We start from the raw sequence: 26,080 nt of genomic DNA, 5'->3' as shown, positions 1-26,080 counted from the left end.
GCTGTTCTCCATGGAAAACGGCTCTCTCCCTGGAAAGATCTCCACCTTGTGCAGTAGGAGGGCAGTGGGACTCTAAGGAAGTTCAACCCCAAGTGTTCTCATTGCTCAAAGCTAATGTGCACTATCAGGCTGTGGAAAAGACAATTAAATGTGAGACAGCAGCCATGAGCCCGGCGCCCAAGGCATGAAGAGCAGTGGGCTGCGGTGTCATCTTCATCTTCTCCAGGCACCTGGCCTCCAGCATCTCTAGTCCTGTCTCCCAGGCTGCTCACCCTGCAGGGAAAAGAGTGAGGTGCTTGCTTTCACTGCAGAAGGCAGGACTGCACCTCACTCTGCTCAACACGACCCCAAAGGCATGGAAGAGGCCGAAGAGTTTTAGAAAATGTTTTGAAATCTTAGGTAGCACTCAAGAGAGCAAAGGTGGAGTCAAGAAGCTAGAGATGGAGTGGGTTTCAGGCTACAGGCTGTGACCTGGAGAAAGAATTTTAATCTGTCATCTCATGTGAAATGTGGGCATCAAATACATGGCTTAGTACTGCCAGTCTTGTTGCTTAAGTTGGTGATGGGCACCCAGCCAGCATAGGTCCCTCCCTCGGAGGAGTCCTTGAGGAAAAGTGGAAATCTGAAGCAAATGAACAGCCACAGGAAGGTCCCATGCTGGCCTGGGGTTTCCAGCCCTCTAGGCCTCCAGTGGTTCCTGAAGGTTCCCATTCCCTGCTCCCAACGGTATCTCGATGATGCCCTACAGAATGAACAACCTGTGCATCCTGACTCACTTGGAATCTTGGGCTGGAGAGGCTGCAGTCTTACATGGAATCTGCTAGAAGTGGTCTGATCATCGCCTTCCTTTCTTCTTAACATTGCTTATTTTAAATAACAAATCATTAATGAAGAGATATTTAATTAAACAGGTGGGAAAACACACACGCAGATTCTACCACAGAAATATAGTTTATTTATCCATGTTCTCTTTTAGTCCTTGCCCAAACACATAAATACTTTACCACAAATATAATATCAGTGCACCGACTTTTTGGTACCTGGCTCTTTAAACTTACATTATAATAAGAATTTTAAGGTTTCACTAATATCACTTTCAATGATCAAATTTAACAAATTACAACAGCAAATCAACTGAGTGAAAAACTAATCTGTTTTTCCAACTGTTATATTCACTGGCAACAACTCCTCCCCAGTTTTCCTATTTACTCATGTCCAGGGCAGTCTCCAGGGTTGTCCTTTGGTCTTGAGAACATCATCACTCAATGTTTTTCACTTCAGTTCTGAATCCCACCCAGGCCTGCTCATGTTACAACTGCAGGATTGGGTTGAAAAGTGCTGGCTGGAGGGCTAGGAGCTGGGCTGTTTCTTCTTGCATTTCACCCCACTGTGGGTTTTCTGATGCCCGATGAGATGCGAGCTCTGGGAGAAGGCCCTCCCGCACTTGGTACACGTGTAGGGGCGCTCCCCAGTGTGAGTCCTCTGATGCCTGATGAGATGGGAGCTCTGGCGGAAGGCTTTTCCGCAGTCCTGACACTGATAGGGCTTGGCTCCGGTGTGAGTCCGCAGGTGCTGGGAGATGGCTGAGCGGTCATTGAAGGTCCTCCCACACTCTCGACACTCAAATGGTCTCTCTCCAGTGTGAACTCTCTGGTGCTGCGTGAGGGAGGAGCTCTGAACGAACGCTTTCCCGCAGTCCTGACACACGTAGGGCTTCTCCCCCGTGTGGATCTTCTTATGCACAGAAAAGTATCTCGGGTTCCGGAACGTTTTGCCACATTCACTGCACCGGCACACCTGGCTCCCCTTGCGAATCCTCGTAAATGTGATCTGCTGAGCACTCCGGCTGAAGGCTCTCCCACAGCCACCGCTCTCCCCGGCATTTTCTCCTTTCTTCTGATGAGTTTTCACACGTGGATTAGGCATCATCTTTTTAACCCGTGAGCTACGCTTGCGCAAGCGTTTTCTAGGAAGAGTCTTCTGGGGTGAACTGCGGCTTGTGTCAAGACCCACGTTTGCCTGGGATCTGGGGCGTTCGCAGAGCTGCTTCTGGGGAAGGGTTTTTTCCTGAGTAAGCCCCCTGTGTTTCAATCCTGCGTCCAAGACTTCCGGGGCCCCACCCTGCAAGATGTCCTCTGAGGTAGAGGACCAGGCGTCATCCTTTGAGAATTCTTCCACTTTCAGGTCATGGGCTGGTTCTTCCTCAGGAGTGTCAGAGTTTGGAGTTAACTGTTTATTTTCCAGCGTAGTCTCCCACCCTGAAAGAAACCAGAGGGTGTGGATACAGTGGAGAGAAAGTGTTAAATTGGGTTGACAGTATGACATAACTAAGTATTCAAATTCGGGGGATTTTTTTTTCCAAGTACAGTCATGAAAGCTGGGGAGAGAGACCGTGAAAAGCAGTGAAGCGTGGGGCTGGCCCCGTGGCCGAGTGGTTAAATTTGCACGCTCTGCTTCAGCAGCTCAGGGTTCCGCCGGTTCGGATCCTGGGCGCAGACACGGCACTGCTTATCAAGCCATGCTGAGGCAGCGTCCCACATGCCACAACTAGAGGGACGCACAACTAAAAATATACAACTATGTACTGGGGGCACTTTGTGGAGAAAAAGGACAAAGTAAAATCTTAAAAAAAGCAGTGAAGCAGCACAGAGGGGAATATGGAGCTTGGTGATTGAGGGGGAACATGAAGCTTCATGATGGAGGGGTGGGCAAGGGGGCAAAATGGAGCTTGGTGATGGAGGGATGGGCGAGGGCTGGGGGAGTTTTCCTGGCTGTCTGAGTTCATCTTCTCTCATACACCCTCAAGGTGGATGGCAAATTAGTCCTTTGCTAGACCTGAGGTTGCCTCTGCCCATACAACGCCCACCCCTCCAGGTCCACACTGTCAGTTAAAGGCCCTGGATGGTGCAAGGACTCTCGAGGGCATGCTCAGTCCTTGCACTGGCCCAGAGAAAGGACAAGCCCTGACTCAGGGTCCCTGAAGCATCAGAGTCCCAGAAGGGAGGAGCGGCCAGCAGGAGCGCAGCCTCACCCACGGAGACCAGGTTTCCGAAGGTCTCTAGCATCACATCGTGGTACTCGGTCCTCTGCGTTGGGTCCAGTAGCCCCCATTCTTCCCTGCTGAAGTCTACAGCCACATCCAGGAAGGTCACTGGCTCCTGCAATGTCACACACTTGTGTCTCCTCAGCAGGAGGGTCAGGGAATCATTCATGGGGACAGAAGAAAGGCTGGCCGAGACGTTCCGACGGAGCCTGCTGTGTTGAGGATGCCCCTGCTTTGGGGTTTGCCTAGAAACGCTGACTTGGGGCCCCTAAGAGGTGCAGTGGGTCCTTTCTCACGAAACCAGAGTCTGGGGCCAGGCTGGGGGCAGAGCGCCTACTTTGCTAGGAGCTAGAAGTGCCACAGCAAACTGCCTCTGCCCTCCCCAGCTGTGTCCAGCCCACCTTCCTACAACTTTCCACAGGAGACTGCCCCACCCGGGGCAGACTCACGTCTTCCAGGACAGGCCCTCCCCATGTGGCGGAACCAGTCCCTAAGTGTGGAGCGGTCACCCAGGCTGCCCTGTGGTCAGTCCTTTCTGAGAAGGCGACCAGGACTCTAGGACGAAGAGGCCTCCTCCCGGCCCTCTCCCTGGATCTGGGAGGCATTTTGCCCACAAGGGCAAAGCCTGCTTGAAAAGGACCAGGAGAAAGCAGACCCATGAGACTGGCGTTGGAGAGAGGTTCCTCCATCATCTGGGAGCCCCTGAACACAGCCTTGCCTGCAGCCTACCCCAGACCACTCGTTACATGAGAGCCAATAAACTGAGCCTCAGCCACTCACAGCAGAAACAGCCCTCACCAACCCCCCCCACTCCCCCCCCCCACCCCGACACACATGCCACCGCTTGGTCACACTCTGAGCCTCAACAGTTGGGCCAGTCCTGTTTCATTCATGTCCCAGCTCTGGGTCATTTTCAAGCAAATCCCAGACTTTGTTTTAGTCACAAACACCTAAATCTGTATTTCTGAAGGATGAGAGCTCTCTGGTTCTAATTGTGATCCAGATGTGGGATCCAGATGTGGCTGGGGCCCCTGCCTGAGGCTATCCTGCCTCCCATGAGTCTGTAAACACTTGGTCCCTCCCTCTTGCCTCCAGATGTCTTGACTCCCAGTCACTGTGCCCTTTCTTGGTCTCCAGTGACACCAGGGGGGCTGGAGGACAGGCCTGTGCTTCACCCTCAGAAACTGAAAGGCCTGGCCTGTGGGAGGCCTCGGTGTGGGCCCACCTCACGGGGGATGCTGTGACCAGAGAAGAGGGTGACCCTCCCCACTCACCTCAGGCAGCGCTTTTGCTGGCCGGGCAGCCACAGCCTCCTGCTCCTCCTCCTGCAGAGCTGTGGTCTCCAGAGGGCAGGTGGGGTCCTGGCTGGGCAGCACTGGGGGAGACAGCAGCACAGGGATCAGCCAGTGTGGAGCCAGCTGCCCCCTCAGGGGGGAGCAGGTTCTGCCTACATCTCTGTGTCTGGGGACGCGGGGCCACCGCAGCCACATCTTATCCTGTGATTGTCCCTTCTTCTCACCAGCTCAGCTCCCTACTCGCTCTTCCTCACCGCCGGGGCCCAAAGCTCCCAACCTGGATAGCCCAGGATGCATCAACCCACACGATCACAGTGCACCGGTGTTCCCCACTGCTGAGACCCCTGGTCCCCTCCCTTCCTCTCCAAGGACTGCTCCAGACCAGTCCCTCCTCTGAGGAACCTGCCGCATCTCCACACTCACCTCAGCAACTGGCCTCACACTTCTTCCTCAGAAACCAAGACCCCATTTCTGGCCTCTGAGTCCCCGACCCCGTTCCCCTCAACTCCTGCTATATGGAGGGTGTGACTTCCCCTCATCCCCAGAGCTGGACCCACTCTCCCAACACACACCCATCTTGATGTGAATTTACCAAATTCCCCCCACCTTAGCAAATACTCTGTCTGATTTTATGGCCCCTCTCAACCACAGCGCCTTCACAGCCAGCTTTCCTGTGTCCCCACACGGTCCACAGGCTTCTATACTGATGACTCCACCTCCACTATCAAGCGGGACATGCTCTGTGACCCAGGCTGGCCACCAGGCTACTGCTTCTCCTGGCCACAATGACAGCATCAGGGGTGAACATGGAAGCCACAGCCAGCCGATGAGAGCCAAAGAAGCTTTTGTTGGAACATTTAGGAAAGAGAAATTCCACTGGCAGGGAGACTCCACATAGAGACAGCCTGCCTGTAAGTGAAGCCCACAGAGACCAGCACAAGCATAGGAGGGATATAGGAGATACAGGAGAGAGGATGAGTCCTGAGGACACTACTGGAGCCCTTGAGTCCAGCCACGCCTAAAGCTAGCTCACCCTGGGACTTCTTCAATAAATTCTCCTTCTCCCTTGGGCCATCCTGTGCAAGGTGGTGTGGCAGTCACACCCAAGAGTCCCAATTAACTCGGGGCCCACAAATGCAGGGTTTTCTGGAAGGCTTCTCCCCAGCATCCTCTGCAATCCTGACCAACTTCAGTCACCCCCAAGGTGTAAACGCAGGACACACTTGCTGACTTTCATCTCATGAGCTCACAACTGCCACCTTGGCAGCTGTATTGGTTTCCTATTACTGCTCTAACAAATTGCCACAACAGGGGCTCAACATAACACAGATTTGCTATCTTATGATTAAGAAGATGAGAAGTCTGACACAAGTGTCACTGCGCTAAAATCAAGATGTGGGCAGGGCTGCATTCCTTTCCGAGGCTCCAGGGGAGAATATAGTCCTTGCTTTGTCCAGTTTCTAGAGGCTGCCTAAAACACTTGGCTCATGGCCCTTTCCTTGCATCCCCCCTGCTCCTGTCCTCAGGTCTCCTGACTCTGACCCCATTGCCTGCCTCTCATAAGGACCCGTGATGACACTGGGCCCTCCCGAATAATCCAAGACAATCCCCCCATCTTGAGATCCTTAACTCAATCCTATCTGCAGAGTCCCTTTTGCCACGTGAGGTAACATGTTCACAGGTTCAAGGGATTAGGACATGGACACCTTTGGAGGCCACTGTCCCGCTAACAACAGCACCCCAGACTCAGTGCATATGAGAGATGACTCACACTCCTGCCCACCCACTCCCTCCCACACCTGCTCCTCCAGGGAGCCCTGTTCTCTGAATCCCACTGTCCACCCTGATTCCTCTCCTCCCCCTCCATCACAAAAGTCAATTAGTCAATCATCTGTTTGCTCAAGAAACATCTTCCAGGGACCCACCAGACGCTGGAAGCCATCGCATGTGTGGGAAGCAGAGAGCAAAGTGTGGTCTATGGAACTTAGCCCCACAGAAGTGAGGTCTCGTGGAGTCTCACTCCCAAATACGTCCCATACGCGCACTCTCCCCAGCCCGCCACCACCATCACTCCTGCCCAAGCCAACACACCTCCCACCGGGCATGGCAACAGCTCTGGTGGCCCAACCGTTTCTTGGCTTGCCTTGTTCTCCATCCCCCCTCCAACAAGCTGCGGCCCGGGGAATCTTTAAAGCTCGCTCAGATGGTGCCACCTGCCCTGAGAACTCAGGGACTGGTTCCACCGGTTTAGGACAACAGGAAAATCCCACCGGAGATCCTGCTAGCTATGCCTCTGCCCCTTCTACCACAGACCTACCCAATTTCTCTCGGGTTTCTGAACATACTGTGATTGCTCGCATCCTGGGCCTCACAGGTGACGCTCCTCCTGCTGGGCACATCCTTCCTGCCGCCTCCAACCTCCACTCCAAGTCATGGGTCAGCTATGGCACCCTGGCTGCACCCCAAGCGCCTCTTGGCCCCACCACTGTCACATGCACGTTCACCTGTCAAATTCTCGTCTTTCCTACTTGACCGGAGGCCGGCTGAGCTCATGAGTCCCCTGGTCCTATCTGTCTTGGTCACCATGTTATCGTCAGCCCCCTTGAGCACGTGAGAATAGAAGACACTCTGGGAACATCCCTGAGTCACTGAAATCAGCTCTTCTATTGGCTCGTGTGCGGCACGGATCCCAAAGGGAGGAAAACGCAGCACTTTACCTGTCAGAAACCTGTAGAGGGCTTATTAAAGGATGCAGTGCCAGGCCCCACCCGAAGGTTTCAGTAGCTCTCAGGTGGGGCCTGAGACCTTCCACTCCACAAATGGGTCCCAAGATGAGGGGCAAGAGTACGTACATCAGCAAGAAAGCACCTAAAGCTCTGACTCGGGAACACGCCAGGGAGGCAGATGACGGAGTGCACACGACCCCTTCCCTACCCCCCGGAATGCCGGGAGCCGTGTTACCGACGCCTATACAGCCGTCTGACAGGGTCTGGGCTGAGAAGGGCCGGGGGGTGCAGGGACGCCCCTCGGTGAAGGATGGCCAGCTGACACCCCTGATATTTTCTGAAATGCATGCATGCTTTCTATCAAGGTTATGACTATACTTGTTTCTGCTTTTTATTCTTGAAGATACATAGTTTAGCTTAGCTTTTCAGCCCCTTACCTTACTAACAAAATATTTTCTCCGGGCAGTGTGCTCAAGGGACTATTAGCCCTTCCTCCTGAAAGACAAAGGAATGCTTTCACCCCCTAAGGGGCACGGGAATGTAAAAATGTTTAACTACCCGCTGAGAATGCAAATAGCCCTGGGGATAAGATACCCTGGAGTTGCCTTTTGTTCCCATTAACCATCAGGCAGGGATGGCTCCCCCAGGACGTAAACAGACGGAATGCTGTCCTGTCCAGAGGCCTGGACCTTCTCTCTTTGATTTAACTTTACCATGAATTACAACAGATGTCAAGGTACCTATCTCTTTTAGCTTAGAGACAACAAACAATAGTTAATTGCGGAGAAGACGATCATTAACCTTATGCTCTGTAGAACAGAATGCTAATAAATATTCTTGTGCTCGTTTTTTACTTCCTTATCTCTCTGAGAATATCTATAGAGCTATTTCTGTACTAATCCTGAAAAATATAAAAACGACACTTGTGCACAGTAAAGCTGGACTTGATTACACCAACCCAAGTCTCACGTCTCTTCCCTCCCTGCGCCGACTCCGTCCCTCCCTCAAGAACCTGGACTCAGCCAGAGCAGGACTCCGGCACCAGAAGCCTGGAGTTCTTCTCCCCTGATCCCCTGATCCTCAAAGGTGCCTGCAGGAGTGCCCTTCTCCTCACCCTTCCCCTGCACTCACCTTCCTCCCCAGATATCCAGGTCACATCTTCCACCAGGGCCACTGCCTCCTGGCAGTTGTCTGGGTGCTGTGACTCCACCCACATCTGGAGCTTCCCAGGCAAGGCGCCTAGGAACTGCTCCAGCACCAGCAGCTCCAGCATCTGCTCCTTGGAGTGCGCCTCAGGCTGCAGCCACTGGCGGCACAGCTCACGCAGCTGGGTCAGGGCCTCTCGGGGCCCTGCTACCTCCTCAAAGCGGAATGCCCGGAACCTCTGGCGAGCAGCCTCGGGGTCAGTTGGATGCTCGCCCGGCTGTTGAGTGGGTTCCCTGAGGACGTCTGCGCTCAGGCCCTCCTCTTCAGCATAGAGGGCTTGGATCTGGGCATTCCGGGGACAAGCGAGCTCCTGGTTCAGTGTGAGGACTTCGATGACCTCAATCTTCATCAGGGGATTCCCAGCAGGAAGAAGATCCAACTGAGGGTCCAACTGAGCCTCAGGACACTCTGGAAGTCAAAGCAGAACAAGACAGATGGCAACAAGCACGTGGAAACATGTGCCACAGCATGAGCCACCAGGGAAATGCAAATTCAAGCCACAGTGAGATACCACTTCATACTCACGAGGGTGGCTGTTACCAAAGACGGATGGTGACAACTGTCAGTGAGGATGTGGAAAAACTGGCACCCTCATGCACTGCTGGTGGGAACACAGGATGCTGCACCACTTTGCAAAACAGTCTGGCAGCTCCTCACAAAGCTAAACATAGAGTTATACTCTGACCTAAGAGTTCTACTCCTAGGTATATATCCAAGAGAACTAAAACATATGTCAACACAAAAACTTGTACAAGAATGTTCATAGCAGCATTATTCATCATAGCCAAAAAGGGAAAACAACTTAAATATCCATCAAATGATGAATGGATAAACAAAATGTGGTCTATCTATGCAATGGAATATTATCTGGCAATAAAAAGACATATAGTGATACACACTATGGCATGTACGAACCTTGACAACATCATGCTAAGTGAAAGAAGGCAGACAGAAAAGACCACATATCGTATGACTCCATTTATAGGAAACATCCGAAATAGACAAATATAGACAGACAGAAAATAAATTAGTGGTTTCTAGGAAATGGGGGAATAGAGGGGTTTGGGGGCTGATGGCTAATGGATACAGGGTTTCTCTTCTGGGGTGATTAAAATCTTCTGAGATTAGATTGTAGTGATGGTTGTACATCCTTGTGAATATAGTAAGAACCACTGAATTGTGCACTTTCAAAGGGTGAACTTTATGGTATGTAAATTACATCTCAATACAGAAAAATAAAAAATTAGAGCAAAGAGAAAAGAGGGATGCAGAGACCGTGTGATGCTGTAGATGCCTGCAGCCGTGAGGAGAATAGTACCTGATCCTGTCTCCATGGGAGCCAAGAACCAGGCTGTTTGGAAAGGGCAGGGCTCTGGGTCCTGGCACAGAGTCCACAGCAGCATCTGCTGAGCAGAGCTCCGGGATCGCCCTTAAGTGCTAAGGAGGGCGCTCAAAGCGACAGAAAACAAGCAAGCTCTCCAGACTCTGAAAAGAGACGCTAATTCTAAATGACTTAGAGGCTTTAGAAAAATAAATACAGCACAACCAGAAGGAACTACAGCTAGAATATACAACTATGTACTGGGGGGCTTTGGGGAGAAGAAGAAAAGAAGACTGCCAACAGATGTTAGCTCAGGGGCCAATCTTTAAAAAACAAATCATGTTCTCTTTAAAAAATTTTTTAAATAAAAAAAAATAGAAAAAGCATAAATAACCATGGATTATAATTTACTTCCAACTAGATTCACGATGTTTTATAAAAACAGAAAGGCCACGGCTGACATCAAGGTAAACCTGCACTTTCATCCTCGCTGTTGTGAGCATAAGGGGTTAGCAAAACTCTACCCGGGAAGGAACTTAGCGCACGAAGCAAGGCCTCAGCAGAGGGTGCCCAGGGACTCTCAGCAGGTTAACCTACTCACGGCCAGGGAGCTATCCGGACACAAGACGGACGTAGAAGCACGAGGGAAAGAATATTGAGAGACAAGGACCAGACCACACAGAACAGAACTGCAACCCACAGCCTCGGTGACAACAAGCCCAGACGGGCAGGACTCGGTCAATCACTGCCGGTTTCTCTTTTTTGCCCAAGTCAATAACCTCCAACGTTCTTTTTTCGCATAAACATTCCCGTTCCCTGCCTGCCTTACAGCCTCTACTGGACACAGCGATGGGGGCTGAGCCCCTTGCTATGCAGCCTCTGAGTAAACAGCCTCTGCTTGCTTGTCCTCAACACGCGCTTCCTGAGCAGCGTGGCATAGGATGGAGCAAAACTGGAAAACACAGGTCGTATTAAGACACGGCTCGAGAAAATGGTCAAAAACTCCCCCGTAAGCGTTAAAAATTACATCAGTTTTAGTGAGAGAATGACAACAGGAAAGTTTCTGTCACACTAACTTAAAAGGAGCGGAGCAGGAAATGACTAGCGTGGAGCAACTGCAGCTGCGTTTAAGAATAAAGGAAAGAGAGCCCGGCGGCGGATGAGCGGTTAAGGTTCCGCGCTCCGCCTCTGCGGCAGGGGTCGCGGGTTCGGATCTGGACGCGGCCTTGCTGCACCGCCAGCCACGCTGCGGAAGCGTCCCGCACACAACAGAGGAGGCTCGGCCAGGCTGTCAGCTCAGGGCGGGAAGGTCAACGGCACGAGGGTTCTTATTGTCCCCCAGGACGGGAATCAACAGAGACAATGAGCGGGAAAAGAAAATTAAGTTTATCATCACAAGGCAGCCGGCGCGGAAGGAAAAGGACGGGCCGCGATTGCCCGCCTCCGCCCCTTCTCCGGTGGCGCGACGGGCACCGCCCGCCACCTCCCCACGGCCGCGACTTCCGGCCGCGCACAGACGTGCGACACGCGCCCGCGCACTACAACTCCCGGGAGCCTCCGCGGTGCAGACTTCCGGCGCCGTCACCTTGAGGGATGGGTCCGCCCGGCGAGCGGTTGGGCTCTCGTCCCCTCCCCCGACCCCCGTGACGCGTATGCGTGCCGGGAGCCTCCGCACACACCGGCCCGAGCGGCAGGGCTCCCCTTCGGGCGCCGCAGGGTCGGGGCGAGCGTCCGGCCCCCAGGCCGCTTCGCCCCGCGCTCCGAATCCCTCCGCGTCCCGGTCCCTGTGGGCGCCCTGTCCCGGACACAGGCCGCGCTTGCCTGCGGCTTCCTGTTTACGCTCTTCGGGCTTGACTACCGGGCACCGCCCGAGGAGCGAGCCGGCCGGTCGGGAGCCCCACCCGCCCCGGGGTTGCCAAGCAGGTCCCGGGCCGCCGCCAGCCGCTCCCTCCCTGTGTTTAAGGTGTGGTTTTTTTTTTTGGATAAGAATCATCAGAGGCATTTGGTCTCGTTTCCCACCTCTTGCCCGAGATGGACTTCTGGAGTAGTTTCATTTGGGGGCTCGCTCTTCCCTCGCCTCACCGGCTACTCCCTATCACACACTGGGCTTACGTTAGGCATTTGAGTCCCCGCCTCTTCCCTAGGACTCTGGGGGCTTTATCCCTCCCCCCCACCACTAATTTGGAGCCAGCTCATTCCCCCCCCCCTTTTTTTTTTGAGGAAAACTGGTCCTGAGCTAACCTCCGTGCCCATCCTCCTCCATGTTATGTGGGACGCATGCCACAGAGTGGCCTGATGAGTGATGTGTAGGTCCACACCCGGAACCGAACCTGCGAACCCCGGGCCCACGAAGCAGAGCGCGTGAATTTAACCGCTACCCCACTGGGCGGGCCCCCTGTTTTTCTGTTGAAGATTCACCCTGAGCTAATATGTGTGACAGTCTTCCTCTACTTTATATGCGGGTCGACGCAACGGCACGGCTGACGAACGGAGTAGGGTCCGCGCCCGAAATCCAGGCCTGCAAACCGGCGCTGAAGCAGAGCCTGTGGAACTTAACCACTATGCCACCAGGCTGGCCCCTATTTTTCCTTTCAGTTAAAGCTCTTAGGGCTTGAAGTTTCCCTCTGAGGATAACTGGAGAAGCCAGGGATAGGAATTCACCGGAGTCCCAGCAGCACTAGCCTGAGGAGTGCCCCGATATGGGGGGGGGCGGGGGCGGCTGGACGACTCCCTAGGGCCCTGTGCTAGGCCACAGGCAACATTCTGAGCAGTAATCATGCATGACACTTAAAAGCAATTTTCATTCTCCAGATTGCTTCATAGCTTTCTAATTTCTATCTTTGTTCTGTACTCCTTGGTTCAGAGGGATTTTTTATTTAGTGCTTTCTCCCTTAAGAAAATGTTGGTTTCTTTTTATTCTACTCCACACCCCCATCCCCAATCCATTTCTAATTTACTTATTTCCCCTTTAATCTTGATCATGTATTTTGTTCCTCCTCTTATCTGTGGGGCATCAGGGTGCTTTCTCAAAATCTTGCATTGAATACTCACTCAAAAATGTTAACTGTTTAAGCTGTAGAGCCTATGTGGGTTTGCGTGTCAGAAACTCTGCCAGTCTTTATGGTGCTGAGAGCCCAGTGGATCCCCAGTGCAGCTCTCCCTGCTGTAGCAGCCCTTCAGGCCAACACAGGTTCTGCACAGTTACCATAAAGCACCTACTGAGTGCCATGCAGTATGTGCTAGGCCACAAGCCTGGAAGCTGATGGGTAAGTCATTCTAGGCACCTCAGTTCTCAATCTCTCATCCCTTGGACCATTCCCCAAGCCCTCTAAGGTAATCCTTACTGCTGTCTGCTCCAGGAAATATTATTTGCCCCACTTCACAGAGAAAATGAAAGTTCTTAAGTTTACTAGCTGGCAGGGGTGGAACTGTACCCCAGGTACTGGCTTTCAACTCACCAGCTGAATGACCCCTGGGGGAATTTGGACAATTCAGTTCTCTCACCTGCAACTCCCTGTCTATCTAGTGGGTTGTTACACAAATTCACTGAGCCTGTGGCCAAGGGGCTTAACCCATCTGGGCCTCAGTTCTCCCACCCTAAGTGGTCAGGTACCCAATGCCAGGTACGGTGTGTAGTAAAGGCTGATGGGAGCTGCTGTTTTCTTCTCTCGTGTTCTTTCTCTCTCTCTGCAGCTTCCCTTCCAGGGTAAGCTGTCTCCCTCAGTGCTGTTTCCTAGTGAATGCTGACTGACTAACCAGGTATACTAGGGCTACCAGTTCACAAATATACTAACGATGCCCAGGATCAAGAGGAGTGCTTACCTCAGCTCCCCTCATCCCTGTGCCTTTCCCTCCTTGTCCAGAATGCCCCTAGCTCCCCACCCTTTCTCCTCTCCCTATCATTCATTCCTCAGCTCTCCTGGGCACCTTGTTGCATCACCTTCTAAGTATGTCTCCCCAACTGGACTGCTGAGGCTGCCAACTGGGTTTTGTGCATCAGAGCCCCCAAAGCCAGGCCCAAAGGAGGATCTGCCAAAGGCACTGATCATCATCCTTACATTAGTGAGTCTTCGAATCAATAAGAGTAACTACTGTTTCATGATGGCCCTCCAGGACCTGGGCTTTACACCACCACAGTCCCAGTAAGTGACAGAGTCCAACTTTTACAGAAAGGAAATTGTTGGGAGAGGCTAGGAGCCCTGCCCAAGGCCACACACTGGGCAACGAAGCAGCTGGAATCCAAACCCTGTTCTTTTACGCCCTTTACACCAAAGGGGGCTTCCCACAGCCACCATCTTACTTTTCATCAAAGGTGCCCCCGCAAATGTCTTGTCCAAAGGTCTCCGCACTTGCCACAGCCCTGCCTGCCAGTCTTTCCCATCTTCACCTGGCTCCCCATTGCCACCCAGCTCTTAGCTTGGATGTCACCTCCTTGGAGCTGTCTTCCTGCCTGGTTCTAACTAGTACTGAACACTCACGCCTCTCCACTCCCCCAGCATATCCCATGGTTTCATTTTTCTTCCCAGCAGTGATTGCCACCTCAAAGTATCCGGTTAATTCACTTATGATCACCTCTCCACCTTCTCTAGAGCAGTACTGCCCATTGGAACTTTTTGTTGGAGGAAATGTTCTAGGTCTGCACTTTCCAACACAGTGGCCATTAGCTGGTGACCAATGAACATTTGAAAGATGGCCAGTGTGACTGAGGAGGTGAAGTGCTAAGTATATGTTAGTTGGTTTAAATTTAGAGACATGAGCTTGTGGCAGCTCCGGGATGAATGTAGGCCCACAGTCGGGCCTCGAGACCCTGTTTGTCACTGGGACCCGACCCTGTAACATACTTGGCATTTTGGCAGGTGCTCAAGCAGTAGTTGACGACTCAACACAGCTTCTAAGTGACTTGGTAAAGGAATTTCCTTCACCGGGACTTTTGGGCATTTTAGCCTTCTGTCTGGATTTTACCATACGTCTGTCAAATTCCAGGAAATCTCACTAGCCTTGTAATAGTGTCCAATCTGTAAATTATGGGAGGACTGCTGTGCTACAAAGTTCCCATCTTCACCTTGGGAGCCAGAGCAGTGGGTGGGACTGCAGCCACGGGATAAGAGGACACCTGGTTTACATCCCACCTGCTTCTTCCCAGACCAGCCAGGTCAGAGGTTTGCTCTCCTGCTCCCACAGGTACAGTGGCTCCAGCACTTCTGTAGAGGCTGCTGGCTGGCATGACTATAGGACTTGAGTCAAGAAAGGGACCTCATACACTTCTAGGCTTTGTAAGCCCTCAAAAGACACTGAAGCTTCTACTGTTCAAGTCTTCCATGTCCCACTTACTTACAACTTTGTCCAAATAAAGCCTGCTCATTCCTTAATAATTTATTCTTAGGTACTATTTCAAAAAATTATTAACAAAATCTCTCCTCCATCTGGTATTAAATTGGTTATTCCTGGTATAAGCCAAAGCTATTAGCTTCTGTATTATTTTGTAATTCGTCACACTGCTAAACTCTATTATAGCTATTTCAGAGAATTACCTTTTTGTGTTTAAAGGTGGTTAATTGTTATGAACTACAAATATTTCCTCCTTTCTAACATTTTTGTCATTTTGTGCTTTGGTAAAAACAATGCTATGTATACTTTTGCAGACAGAACCTGTTAACATGTCAGCCTCTCTTCTGTCATTGAACTGCTCATGTTCCATGGAAAGTATCTTTTAACAGGAAGTTGGAAAATACTCATTGCCTAGGTCAGTAAGGAAGTGCAACTGACCACTTTCTTCCAAAGTTAATTTTAACATTTCTCCTGGGACCAATTCTGACAACTTTATACTTTGCCAGAAATCTTTCCATCTTGTTTCTTCATTCCTACACTCAGCAAATAATTACTGAGCACCTGTGCTGTGTCAGGAACTGGTGACACAGCAGACAGGCGATAGCTGTTTCCATTTTAGGAGCGTAGGTATGGGCAGCACCTTTAAAGTGGAAACTCACTCTCCCACCCAGCTTCCTTCTCAGGAGACAATCACAGCCTATCAGTTTCTACATTCTCCCAGTGATAACCAGTCGACACACATTCATATTTGTGTGTGTATGTCTATTTTTAAGGAAAAAAATAGACCTCAATATTATGTGCAGCTATATATCTTTATATATGTTAAGATACATTAAAAGATAATATATTTAAGAAACACACACATATGTATCTTGGAGATTGTTTCCTATCAGCATGTAGAGCTGGCTCACCCTTTGCAACAGTTGTGCCAAGTACTGTGATGAAAACAACTACATGTGTTGCTGAGTATCTGTAAAGAGTTTTTTCCCCTGAACAAGTTTTTAGCTTGCCTTTTACTTATTCCTGTTTAATCAAAGTTGGTTTTGCATTTTGTCTATCCAGAAATAAGCTCTTGGATTCTTTTTTTTCTCCTACATTTCTGATTGATTTGTTCCTGCTTTTATCTTTTAATTTTTCCTCTTTCCTTAGAACTTTCGGTGGTATTTTTTTCCCCCAAAAAATATCTGAGTCAAATGCTTAGTTCATTTGTTTTCCTTCTTATTCAATTAACAGTTAAGGCATTTCAGGCCTTGAAATTACCCCAGGAACTACATCTGGTTGCCAGAGAGCAGTTCCCGGATAAGAGATCAAGATTACATGAGTCCTAGAGAGCATCTATGTGGAAGGTGACAGAGAACATAAAGTATTCTTGAATACAGATCACACAATATGTGAACACTCTGCTAGGCTGGATTCCTGCCAAAACATGTTTGATAGTCACTCAAGATTCTATACTCTTGACCCCGTCCCCAAAGATGTGAGCCTCTCAAAGTTCTTCGTAGCCCTTTCTCTCAAGAGTTCTCATCATCCTTTACCCACCCTCTTGTCTCAAAGCCGGCCTCGTCTTCGAACTCTCCTCTTTGAAGATGCCCTCTTGTTTCTTGCAATTTCTTCAACCATTTATTTACCCAACAGTTTCCTGAGCTAGAGATTCACACATTGTCTTAGCAACTGGGGATATATATGGGAAACTGAAATAAGGACGCCTGCTCTCACTCATGTTATTTAATATTTGTTCTAGATGTTCAGATCAGATAACAGAACAAGTTAGCAAAGACAGGACCTGTTTTACTCCATTTATGTACTTAGGAGATCAAAGTTTTATGGAGTTTGACTTCTGTATGACTTACCTGGTATAAAAATAGGGTAAGACATTTCATTTTTATTATTCAATGTGGTTCTTTCCAGTGTGAATTTTATTGTTGTTCTTCTGTCAAATAAGGTGAGAGCTAAGGCTAATAATTTGCCTGCACAGATTACATTGAGAGTCTGCTCTCATATGAGTCCTCTGATGCTGAACACAATGAGGACTCCTACTGAAGGGCTTCTTGCCAGTGGGTTCTGTGACTCCTGAAGCCTTCCTAACACTGATTACACTCTCAGGCCCTCTCCAGTACGACTTCTAGGGCTGAGTAAGAGAGCTACATATGCAACCTTTTCCACAGCAATCACATTCCCATGGTTTCAGAGTTCACAGATGTAATTATTGGGTATAAGAACTTTTCCAAATTCAATCAAACTGGAATTTTTTTTTTGTCCAGTACGAACTCTCTCAAGTAAAACAGAATCTGGCCAGAAGCCTCTCCTGCTATGATCATATTTCTGAGATTTCTTCTCTATTTGAGTTCTCATGTCAAAAAACTCATGAAAATGACTTCCTCCACTCAGGGTCTCTGCACTTTAGTCTCCCATGTGAGCCTTCTCAGTTAAAGAAGGCTGAGCAGGGCTGAAAACAGGCTTTCTTACACTAATTTATTCAATCTTGTTCTTGAATGAATTATCCTCTGTAAAAACAACTAATTTCCTATGTACCCCACATTTAATGCCCATGTGAATCCTCTCAGGCTACACAAAGGAAATCCAGAGAAGGATTTCCTTCTCTTCCCAACAAAATGATCTCCTTGTATATTTTTTCTATTGATGTTTGTACTAATTTGAGAGTTGCCACATTCATATTTGTAGGGCTCATCTCCTGCTTAATTTCTTGACCAGCTGAAAAAGTTAAATGTCCTGCAGGCTTTCCTACAATCATGACCTTCAAAATAGTGCCCACTCCATTGCTTTCCTAATGATTAAACGAAGATTATGTCTCAAGGTTTTGTGAGTTTTTAAAAAATTTTTGGTGAGGAAGATTGGCCCTGAGCTAACAACTGTTGCCAATTTTCCTCTTTTTCGCTTGAGGAAGATTGTCCTGGAGCCAACATCTGTGCCAGTCTTCCTCTATTTTATATGTGGACTCTGCCACAGCATGACTTGATGAGCAGTGTGCAGGTCTGTGCCCAGGATCTGAAGCCATGGACCCTGGGCTGCCAAAGTGGAGCGTGCTAACTTAACTGCTATGCCACGAGGCTGGCCCCTATGTCTCAAGTTTTCCACCAAAACCACACGTGGGAATACTTTCTTGAAAGAACAGGGGCAGGCCCCGCGGCCAAGTGGTTAAGTTCGCGCGCTCCGCTTTGGCGGCCAGAGGTTTCAATGGTTAGAATCCTGGGCGGCATGGACATGGCACCACTCAGTGGGCCACGCTGGGGCGGCATCCCACGTGCCAAAACTAGAAGGACCCACAACTAAAAATACACAACTGTGTACCAGGGGGCTTTGGGGAGAAAAAGGAAAAATAAAATCTTAAAAAACAAAACAAAACAAAACAAGAACAGAGGGATGGCTGAGTGCCATCAAATATTCCTCCACATTCCTTCAAAGCATCTTTCCAAATCAATGCCTTCTTGAAGACAAATGCCATCTGACCTACTTTAGCCAATGCCTATGCTGCCATTTTTGCTATCATGGAAAGCTGGAGAGGCACGCAAACTGATTTGCATCAGAAAGGCCTAGCTTTCCATTCCATCCTAGTTCTCTGCATTAAGGAGAGGCACAGCCACACCAGTGTGGGAGGAAGAGGCCACTGCAGCAGATGGTTGTCCCATTGGACAATACAGCCATTCCAAACACCTGTGAGTCCCATGGTTTTATGCACAGCCTGGACCTCCTCCTGAGGTCCTGACAAGTGCATTCACCAGCTTTACAAACCTCTACTTGGATGTCTAAGTCCCCGCTCCATTCATATGTCACTAACAGAACCAGTGAATACATGAGACAGTTCCAAACACTCCTGAGTCTAAGTGAAAGCTACTAGAAAGTTGTCTGTACTATTCATGTAACTCTGTTTAAATTATTTCAACTTAAAAAGTAAACACAAAACCTCTATTTCCACCCTTCAAGAGTCTGTGCCTTTACCAGGTTTCCCCATATCATTGACTAAGGCCAAAAACTCAGGAGTAATAGTTTTCTCCTTTATTGTATTTTTTTTTTTTTAAGGAAGATTAGCCCTGAGCTAACTACTGCCAATCCTCCTCTTTTTGCTGAGGAAGACTGGCCCTGAGCTAGCTAACATCCGTGCCCATCTTCCTCTACTTTATATGTGGGACGCCTACCACAGCATGGCTTTTGCCAAGCGGTGTCATGTCCACACCCAGGATCCAAACCGGCGAACCCCAGGCCACACAGAAGCGGAACGTGTGAACTTAACCGCTGCGCCACTGGACCGGCTCCTCTTTTACTGTATTTTTAAAACGAGATATTGATACCTACATTACAAAGAATAGTTGCAGGAAATCCCTTGAAGCCTTCACCTATGAGGGATTCCAGGTGGCTTGCTTACCCTTGCCCGCTTGGTCAATTACTCACCTAGTCAAACTAAATCCACCTGGGGATGGGGTGATGAATCTCCCCACTGGATGGGGAGAAACCCATGCTAGCTACTCTTAGGCCAGCTAACACCATCTCTTCCCGAGATACCACCACGGCCCCCTGCCTGTTTCCTTCTGTGCCCTACCACAGCTTTCTTCACAAGCACCCAGAGGGAGCCGCGAACAGCCACGCCACACACCTGCTCAATGAGAATCAAACTCCCCTCACAGTGGAGGCCCTGTGTGCTCTGCCAAACTTAACTTGCATGTCAGCACACCTGTTTCCTCCTCCCAGCTCACTGGGCAGCTTTCCCTGAATATTCTGAGCTTGTTCCATTCTCATGGTCTCCCCAAACAGCATCTCTGTCCAGGCCTGGAAGCTGTCCTCACTGCCACTCTTACAGGGCTGCAACTTCTTTTTCTTCAGAGATCAGCTCAACTCTTCACCTGCAGTGTCCCCTGACCACCTCTCTAGACTAACTCCCCATTGCTCCCTGCTTTACATCATGCTCTTCTTTCTCAGTGCTCACACAATTACATCTGTGTAACCTGTCTGTAGAAGGCGATCATCTATTAGGCTACGACGTCCACAATGGCAGGGATTATGTTGGGTCTTTGGCTTACTATCTAAGTGTTTAGTATACTGCAGGGGACACAAAAGGCCTTCCACAAGTATTTGTGAGTGAAAGGAGGGAGGCAGGGGAGGGAAGACATCACATAAAGGACTCTGACAGAGCGGAGATGAGCCAGGCACTTATCCTCTCAGGCCTAGCCTGCAAGGGTGACCTGACAAGCCTCCCTGCACCCCACCAGAATCTCCTGTCACCTGTCAAGCCAGCTCTCCTGAGATGTGCAGAACCACAGGTGCCCAACACCTCCCATGGCAGCTAGATTCAGGGAACTACTGGATCATCCAAAAGTGCATGGCTGGGAGGTTTGCCCACACAGGACGTAGGACTTAAACTCCAGGGAGGACGAGAGACAGACCTGACAGAGTCACAAAGATGGGAGGGAACATTAAGAGGCTGGATCAAGGGAGCCACCAAAGGGAACAGAAACCGCAGTGAACAGATGCAAACTGCCTGTGCTGCTGGGGTCCTCCCAGAGGAGGTACAGTTTAGCGACTGGTGCTAATGGTTAGAACGGGTTTTCAATGTAGTGAATGAAAGGAATGACTGAATATGGAAAGAGAAACAGAAAACATTAATGCTGAGCCATCAAGCTGAAACAGAGTCCAGAAACAGGGGAGGAAGAATCGCAGAGACTCCAGTCTCTCTTGTGGAAAACAGAAGGTCATCACCAAAGATTGGGGCCAGGCCCAGATTTCACAGCTGAATAGTGCCAGGAGCGGGTAGCTCCAGTGTCACTTGCATTAGAGCACAGAGAATAAAGGGGAGAGCATCCAGAGTTTTCTTTACAAAGCCAGTGCACTCTGATACAAAAGCTGACAAAGAAAACCACCTCCCGGACCTAATTCATCAATATTGATGCTTTTGTCCTAAAAAGTCAGTCAACGGACACCAGCAGCAGATTACACCCAGGGTGCTTCCATGTTTGTTATGTCACTGCGTTAACTGTTCAAAGGAGGAAATCCGTATGGTCACTTTGGAAGGCCCTGGAGGGAAAATTACTGATTTTCATGTATTAGGAAGGGCTGGATGACCTTTTCTTTATCCAGGTAAAAACTGTTTTAAATGAAAGCAGAATCCAACAGTGTGCTTGTCAAAACCCAAACGGTTGCCCATTCAGAGACCGGACACTCACTCTTCACACTTTCGGCTTCACAGTATTTCAGAAGTACCAACTGTGATGAATTAATTATGTGATTGTGCAAAAGAAGTAAAAATGGGGCCGGCCTAGTGGTGTAGTGGTTAAGTTTGCCGGTTCTGCTTTAGCAGTCCGGGGTTCACCAGTTTGGATCTTGGGCGCAGACCTACACACTGCTCATCAAACCATGCTGTGGTGGCATCCTGCATAGAACTAGAAAGACAACTAGGATACACTATATACTGAGGCTTTGGGGAGGAAAAAAAAAGTAAAAAAGTATTAACACAAATGCCTCTTCCTTTATACTTGCTGGTAAAATGACTTTGTACTAGAAAAAATTAATGAAAATCTAACAAAAATATTACAAATAATAAGAGAACTCAGCAGCATGACCGGTTCATCAGGAACTACGCAAGAATCCAAGGGAAGATTAACCTGAGCAGATAACAGCAACGTAAAGGCCGACAGTCCTTGGAAGGCCTGACACAGCGCAGTGAGGTGAGCAGACCCTTCTTTGTACACTTAAGCCAAAACTTGACAAGACAGACCAATTCGGCATCAAGGAACTTCTAAATCCAATCAAGTGTAATATACATTCTACAGGATTTTCTCAACGAACCCTAACAGGCTGATATAAGTGTTCATCTGGCAAACTAGGTGGTTGAGGACAACTAATAATTTTTTTTTTTTTAAGATTTTAGTTTTCCTTTTTTTCTCCCCAAAGCCCCCTGGTACATAGTTGTATATATTTTTTTAGTTGTGGCATGTGGGATGCCACCTCCGCATGGCCTGATGAGCAGTGCCATGTCCGCACCCAGGATCTGAACTGGCAAAACCCTGGGCCACCAAAGGAGAGCATGCAAACTTAACCACTTGGCCACAGGGCCAGTCCCAAGAATTTTCTTTTAAATGAGAGGAACTACTATTTATCCAATTTTGTTATAAAACTATAATAAGTACAGCAATATGATGTTTACTCGGAGACAGATCAAGGGAGCAAAAGGGGCAAGGAAGAAGGCCTGCACATGCTAATGATGAGAATTTAGTCCATGGTAAAGATGGTGTTTCCAATAAGCAGAAGAACCCAGTCAGAAATGGTGTTGAAAGAACTTTTGCCCCTGGGGCCAGCCCTGTTATCTAGTGATTAAGTTCAGTGCACTCTGCTTTAGCTGCCAAGGTTTGGTTCCCAGGTGCAGATGTACATTGCTTGTCGGTGGCCATGCTGTGGTGGCGACCCACATACAAAATACAGGAAGACTGGCACAGATGTTAGCTCAGGGTGAATCTTCCTCAGCAAACCCCTCCACCAAAAAAAAAAAAAACACTTGTGCCTCACACCACATACACTAGGAAACTCCAGATAAATCTAACAGCTAAACAAAAAAAGAATACTGGAATACAAGAGAGTATTTGTACAACCTGCCTATGTATGATAAGAAACCTAGAATAAGAATAAAGACAGATTTGAAAGGAAAAAATGCCTGAAATCATAAAACTTCTTCATGGAAACTAAAGGTAGAAAATAAACGTTGGCCTGAGGTATTTGCAACATTAACATCAATAATACAGAGCCCCCCCGACACACACAAAAGACCAACAGGAAAAAAATGGGAAAGTATATGAACTCACAAAAGAAAAAATATAAATGGTCCACAAACTTATGAAAATATGTGTAACTTCATGATGGAAATGTGAACTAAACTGAACACATTATCTTTTCCCATCAATCTGCAAACCTTAAAAAGACCACTATAAATTGCTAGCGATGAAGGGTAAAGGGAGCTCTCATGTACTTAAACAGCTATGTGTACTTTAAAGGATTTTAGATGATAATTTGTTGCTATCAGATTTTTAGCTTACATCTTGGTTGCCTCTGAAGTTCCATTTCCTGAAATCCTACCTACAAAAAAACCAAGTTAAATGTGCAAAAAATGTATGCAAAGAAGTTTTTTGCAACAACGTGAATGTCCATCAAAAAGAAAAAACCAGATGAGGATTACACTGCATCTGTCAAAATGAATGAAGCAGGCCTGTCTGTAGTGACTATGATAACGCCCCCAAAACATAAACGTGTATTCATATGCATACATGTAAACATACATGAAAACTGCTCAGAAACACACCAGTTACTGGTCATTACAGGAGGGGAGGGCAGTAGAGAATGAGTGGAGCAGAGTGAGGGCGGCTCTCCTGCCCACCTGCCACCAGCAACAAGTTCACATTCAACCAAGCAGTATACCCGACTCTGAGGCCAGAAGAAAATGCAGAGCTTGATTGCACATGTCTGCGGCTACTCACCACAGCACCCCACCTACGGTTTCTCCCATCTACCTTTTCTAAGACACCACTCCCTGACTAAGCAGTCGGCCCATTCCCTGCCAGGACTCCCGTGTGCCTGGTTCTCACCTGAAAAGGTGTCTTGAGGAATTCCTCTCTCCACCGACCAGAGCTCTTCCTCCTCCTCTAACTGAGATACCACATCTGGCTTGGAAAGCTGATGTTCTGCCCAAGGGAAAAGAGACAGGGCTTGGGGGTCTGTGTTCGGGAGAAAATGCTTAACTGCTGTGGCACATGCAGTCCCCGAATTCTCCCGCTAGGGCATAACTTCTAGTCTAGGGCAGTGATGATAACCCCGCTCATCCCCTTTGCCAGCTGCTTGCTTTCCTGGACTCCCTTGCCAGTAAGGGTGGCAGTGGGACACAGTTCTGGCCAGCAAGACACACAGGGAAGTCTGTCAGCTACCAGCCTTGAGGCTTTTTCTTGCTGAGCGTGACAGGTGTGAAAAGAGAAGTAGCCAGGTCTGCCCCTCCCCTTCTTTCTTTCTGCCTTGAACAGGGACGTGATGTTTGGTGCCACAGCCATGCAGCTACTAACTTAGAAATGGTTAGTTCACACACTAACACAGAGAAATGGAAGGGATCAGGATCTTTGGTGACACTCCTGAGCTGCTGGACACTGACACCACGTCCTCTGTAATTCTTGTCAGAAAAACAATTAAGCATCCACTACTGCACCTGAAAAGATCCCTGACAGACCCACCTCCCTGGTATTCAAGGCCTCTGAGGGATGGATTAGGTGAAGCTTCAAAAGTCAGACGTGAAGTAGCCTTGTTCCTACGGGTACAAAGTAAATCCCTCTCCCTCAGGCCCCAGCCTTGACACTTGCACTCTGATCCCTGCAGCCTGAGCCCAAGCAGACACACACTTCAGAGGCACCACATTGGTGCTGCAAAGCACAGATCTTTATTGACACGGAGACCAGCCTTACCCACTGAGACCAGGTTCCTGTAGTTCTCCAGCATCACCTGCCTGTACAAGGACTTCTTTTCAAGGTCCAGCAGTCCCCACTCCTCGGGAGTAAAACCCAGGGTTACATCTTCAAAGGTCACTGGTTCCTAAAACCCACAAGTTCCTTAAGGCCAGGGCCTGTTGTCACCCACACTGACAGGAGGGGGAGGCTGCTGGAGTAGTGAAGGCAGGCTACAAAATGACCTGAGAGCATTCCAGCTGTCTCTTTGTGTGTTCCTGCATTTGTCCGAAACCGAGTAAACCCGAACTTGACCCTATTCAGGTCACAGTAAAGAAAACAATACGAGAGAACAGAGAGGATCCTCCGTTCTCTGAAAACCTCTCCTTTACTCCTCAACCTGGGGATTCCAACACAGGCATCAGCGCCTGTGCCCCGAGCTGAATCCTGGCACCCCAGCCTCAGCCCCCACCCACCGTCCGTGCTGCTTCTACTCCTTCACCTGCCCAGAGTCCATCCTCATTTTTTTTCTCCTGGCGACTGAGCTCAGATCACACCTAGCTTTGACGCCAAAGGAACTGCTGAAATCTAACTCTGAGTCTGACCTCCGCTGACGCCCCTCCCAGTATGCTGGATAAGTTAGAAACCCCGTCCTCTGACTTCTAACCTCTAACCACTCCCTGGGGAAGCTAAGCAGCCCACGGTTCCTGCACTCCGCAAAGTCTCATACCCACCCAGTTCCTCTCCTCCTCCTCCTCCCAGAGGGACCTGGGGCATCTCAGGGAGGGTGGCGTCCCACTGCCCTCCGGCCACCCCGCCCCCAGGGCCGCGGCAGACTCAGGAACTCCAGGAAGCCTCTACTCACACAGAACCAGGCCGTCGGAAGCCCGGAGGCCATCCCTTCCTCTTCCTCAACGTGCCTCGTGGGAGCGGACGGTCCTGAGAAGGTCGAACGAGGGAATGAGGGGCGTGAGGGCTACGTGGAGGGCCCCCTGTGCCCCCAAACGACCCCCAACGGGAAACGACACGTCCTCCCCCGCTTCCGAAAACACCCTGAGGGGCCGACTCCACCTGCTCCCGGACACCCACAGCCGCTCCTAGCGCCCAGCTGAGTCCGCCCTCGCCCCTCCCCCCTTAAAGGGGTGGACCCCGCCCCGTCCGCACGCAGGCGGGGTTGGCCGTCACGCCCACCACGCCCGCAGGGAGCTGCCCGCCCTCGGCCCCTCGGCCCCGACCACGCCGCCCCTTCCAGCTCTGCTGCAGGAGGACTGCAGGCGACGCCGGCCCCTCTCCTGCGCTTGGCGGGGAAGGGCCTGAGGCTGGGCGCGTCCCGCGCGGCGGCTCCCGATCGGCCCGCAAGGCCCCCGACAGGCGCAGGTTTCGCGCCGCACTCACCCCGCGCGCGGCGCACAATGGCGCCCGTCGGCCCGCCGCGAAGTGCGTCAGCGCGCCGGCCGGGACTACAACTCCCAGATACCCCTGCACCGCGCCCGACCGCTCCCAGGCGGCGGCCATCTTGGCTGGCTAGCTCGGGGTGCCAGGCGAAGCCAGGGCAGGCAGGAGAGGGCCCTCGCCGGCGTCCCTCGGCGGTCCAGCCGGGCAGGAGGAGGCCTCGGGTGGGGCACGCCGCGCCGCGGGGCTCCAGCAGTGCGTGGGCGGCGAAGCGGTCCAGGAGAGGGTCGTGCCCCGCCACGAGGGCGACCACGCGTGGGGAGAGCCGGAAGTTGGCGAAGGGGAAG

General features: G+C 50.1%; 1 protein-coding gene across 6 annotated transcripts; it reads right to left on the bottom strand.

Annotated features, from left to right (window-relative positions):
- Positions 1-932: 932 nt before the first annotated feature.
- On the bottom strand, positions 933-26,080 carry ZNF274 (zinc finger protein 274). 6 transcript variants are annotated; one of them, XM_014865588.3, is made up of 8 exons: positions 25,737-26,079; positions 25,207-25,280; positions 24,363-24,489; positions 23,502-23,597; positions 8,196-8,678; positions 4,318-4,418; positions 3,032-3,158; positions 933-2,258 (listed from the first exon to the last, which is right to left on the bottom strand). In XM_014865588.3, exons 2-8 carry the CDS (start codon positions 25,237-25,239, stop codon positions 1,351-1,353), a joined length of 1,875 nt encoding a protein of 624 aa, XP_014721074.1. In that variant the 5' UTR covers positions 25,240-25,280; positions 25,737-26,079; the 3' UTR covers positions 933-1,350. The 6 variants fall into 6 exon arrangements, with proteins under 6 accessions (XP_014721074.1, XP_014721075.1, XP_044616114.1 ...); XM_014865589.3 differs by lacking the exon at positions 25,737-26,079 and adding an exon at positions 25,413-25,723; XM_044760179.2 differs by lacking the exon at positions 23,502-23,597 and having other exon boundaries at positions 25,737-26,080.

The sequence above is a fragment of the Equus asinus genome, chromosome 26 (assembly GCF_041296235.1).
Source record: "Equus asinus isolate D_3611 breed Donkey chromosome 26, EquAss-T2T_v2, whole genome shotgun sequence".
NCBI classification, from domain to species: domain Eukaryota; kingdom Metazoa; phylum Chordata; class Mammalia; order Perissodactyla; family Equidae; genus Equus; species Equus asinus.
The sequence above is the reverse complement of the archived record's forward strand: the minus strand, read 5'-3'. Positions and strand labels throughout refer to the sequence as shown.

Coding starts and splice junctions, on each gene's coding strand:
- ZNF274 (XM_014865588.3), bottom strand. CDS start 25,239: ATGGCCTCCGGGCTTCCGACGGCCTGGTTCTGT. Junction 23,598..24,362: donor CAGGAACCTGGTCTCAGTGG/GTAAGGCTGGTC, acceptor TCCCTTGGGCAG/AACATCAGCTTTCCAAGCCA. Junction 3,159..4,317: donor CAGCAAAAGCGCTGCCTGAG/GTGAGTGGGGAG, acceptor GTGACATTGCAG/GAGCCAGTGACCTTCCTGGA.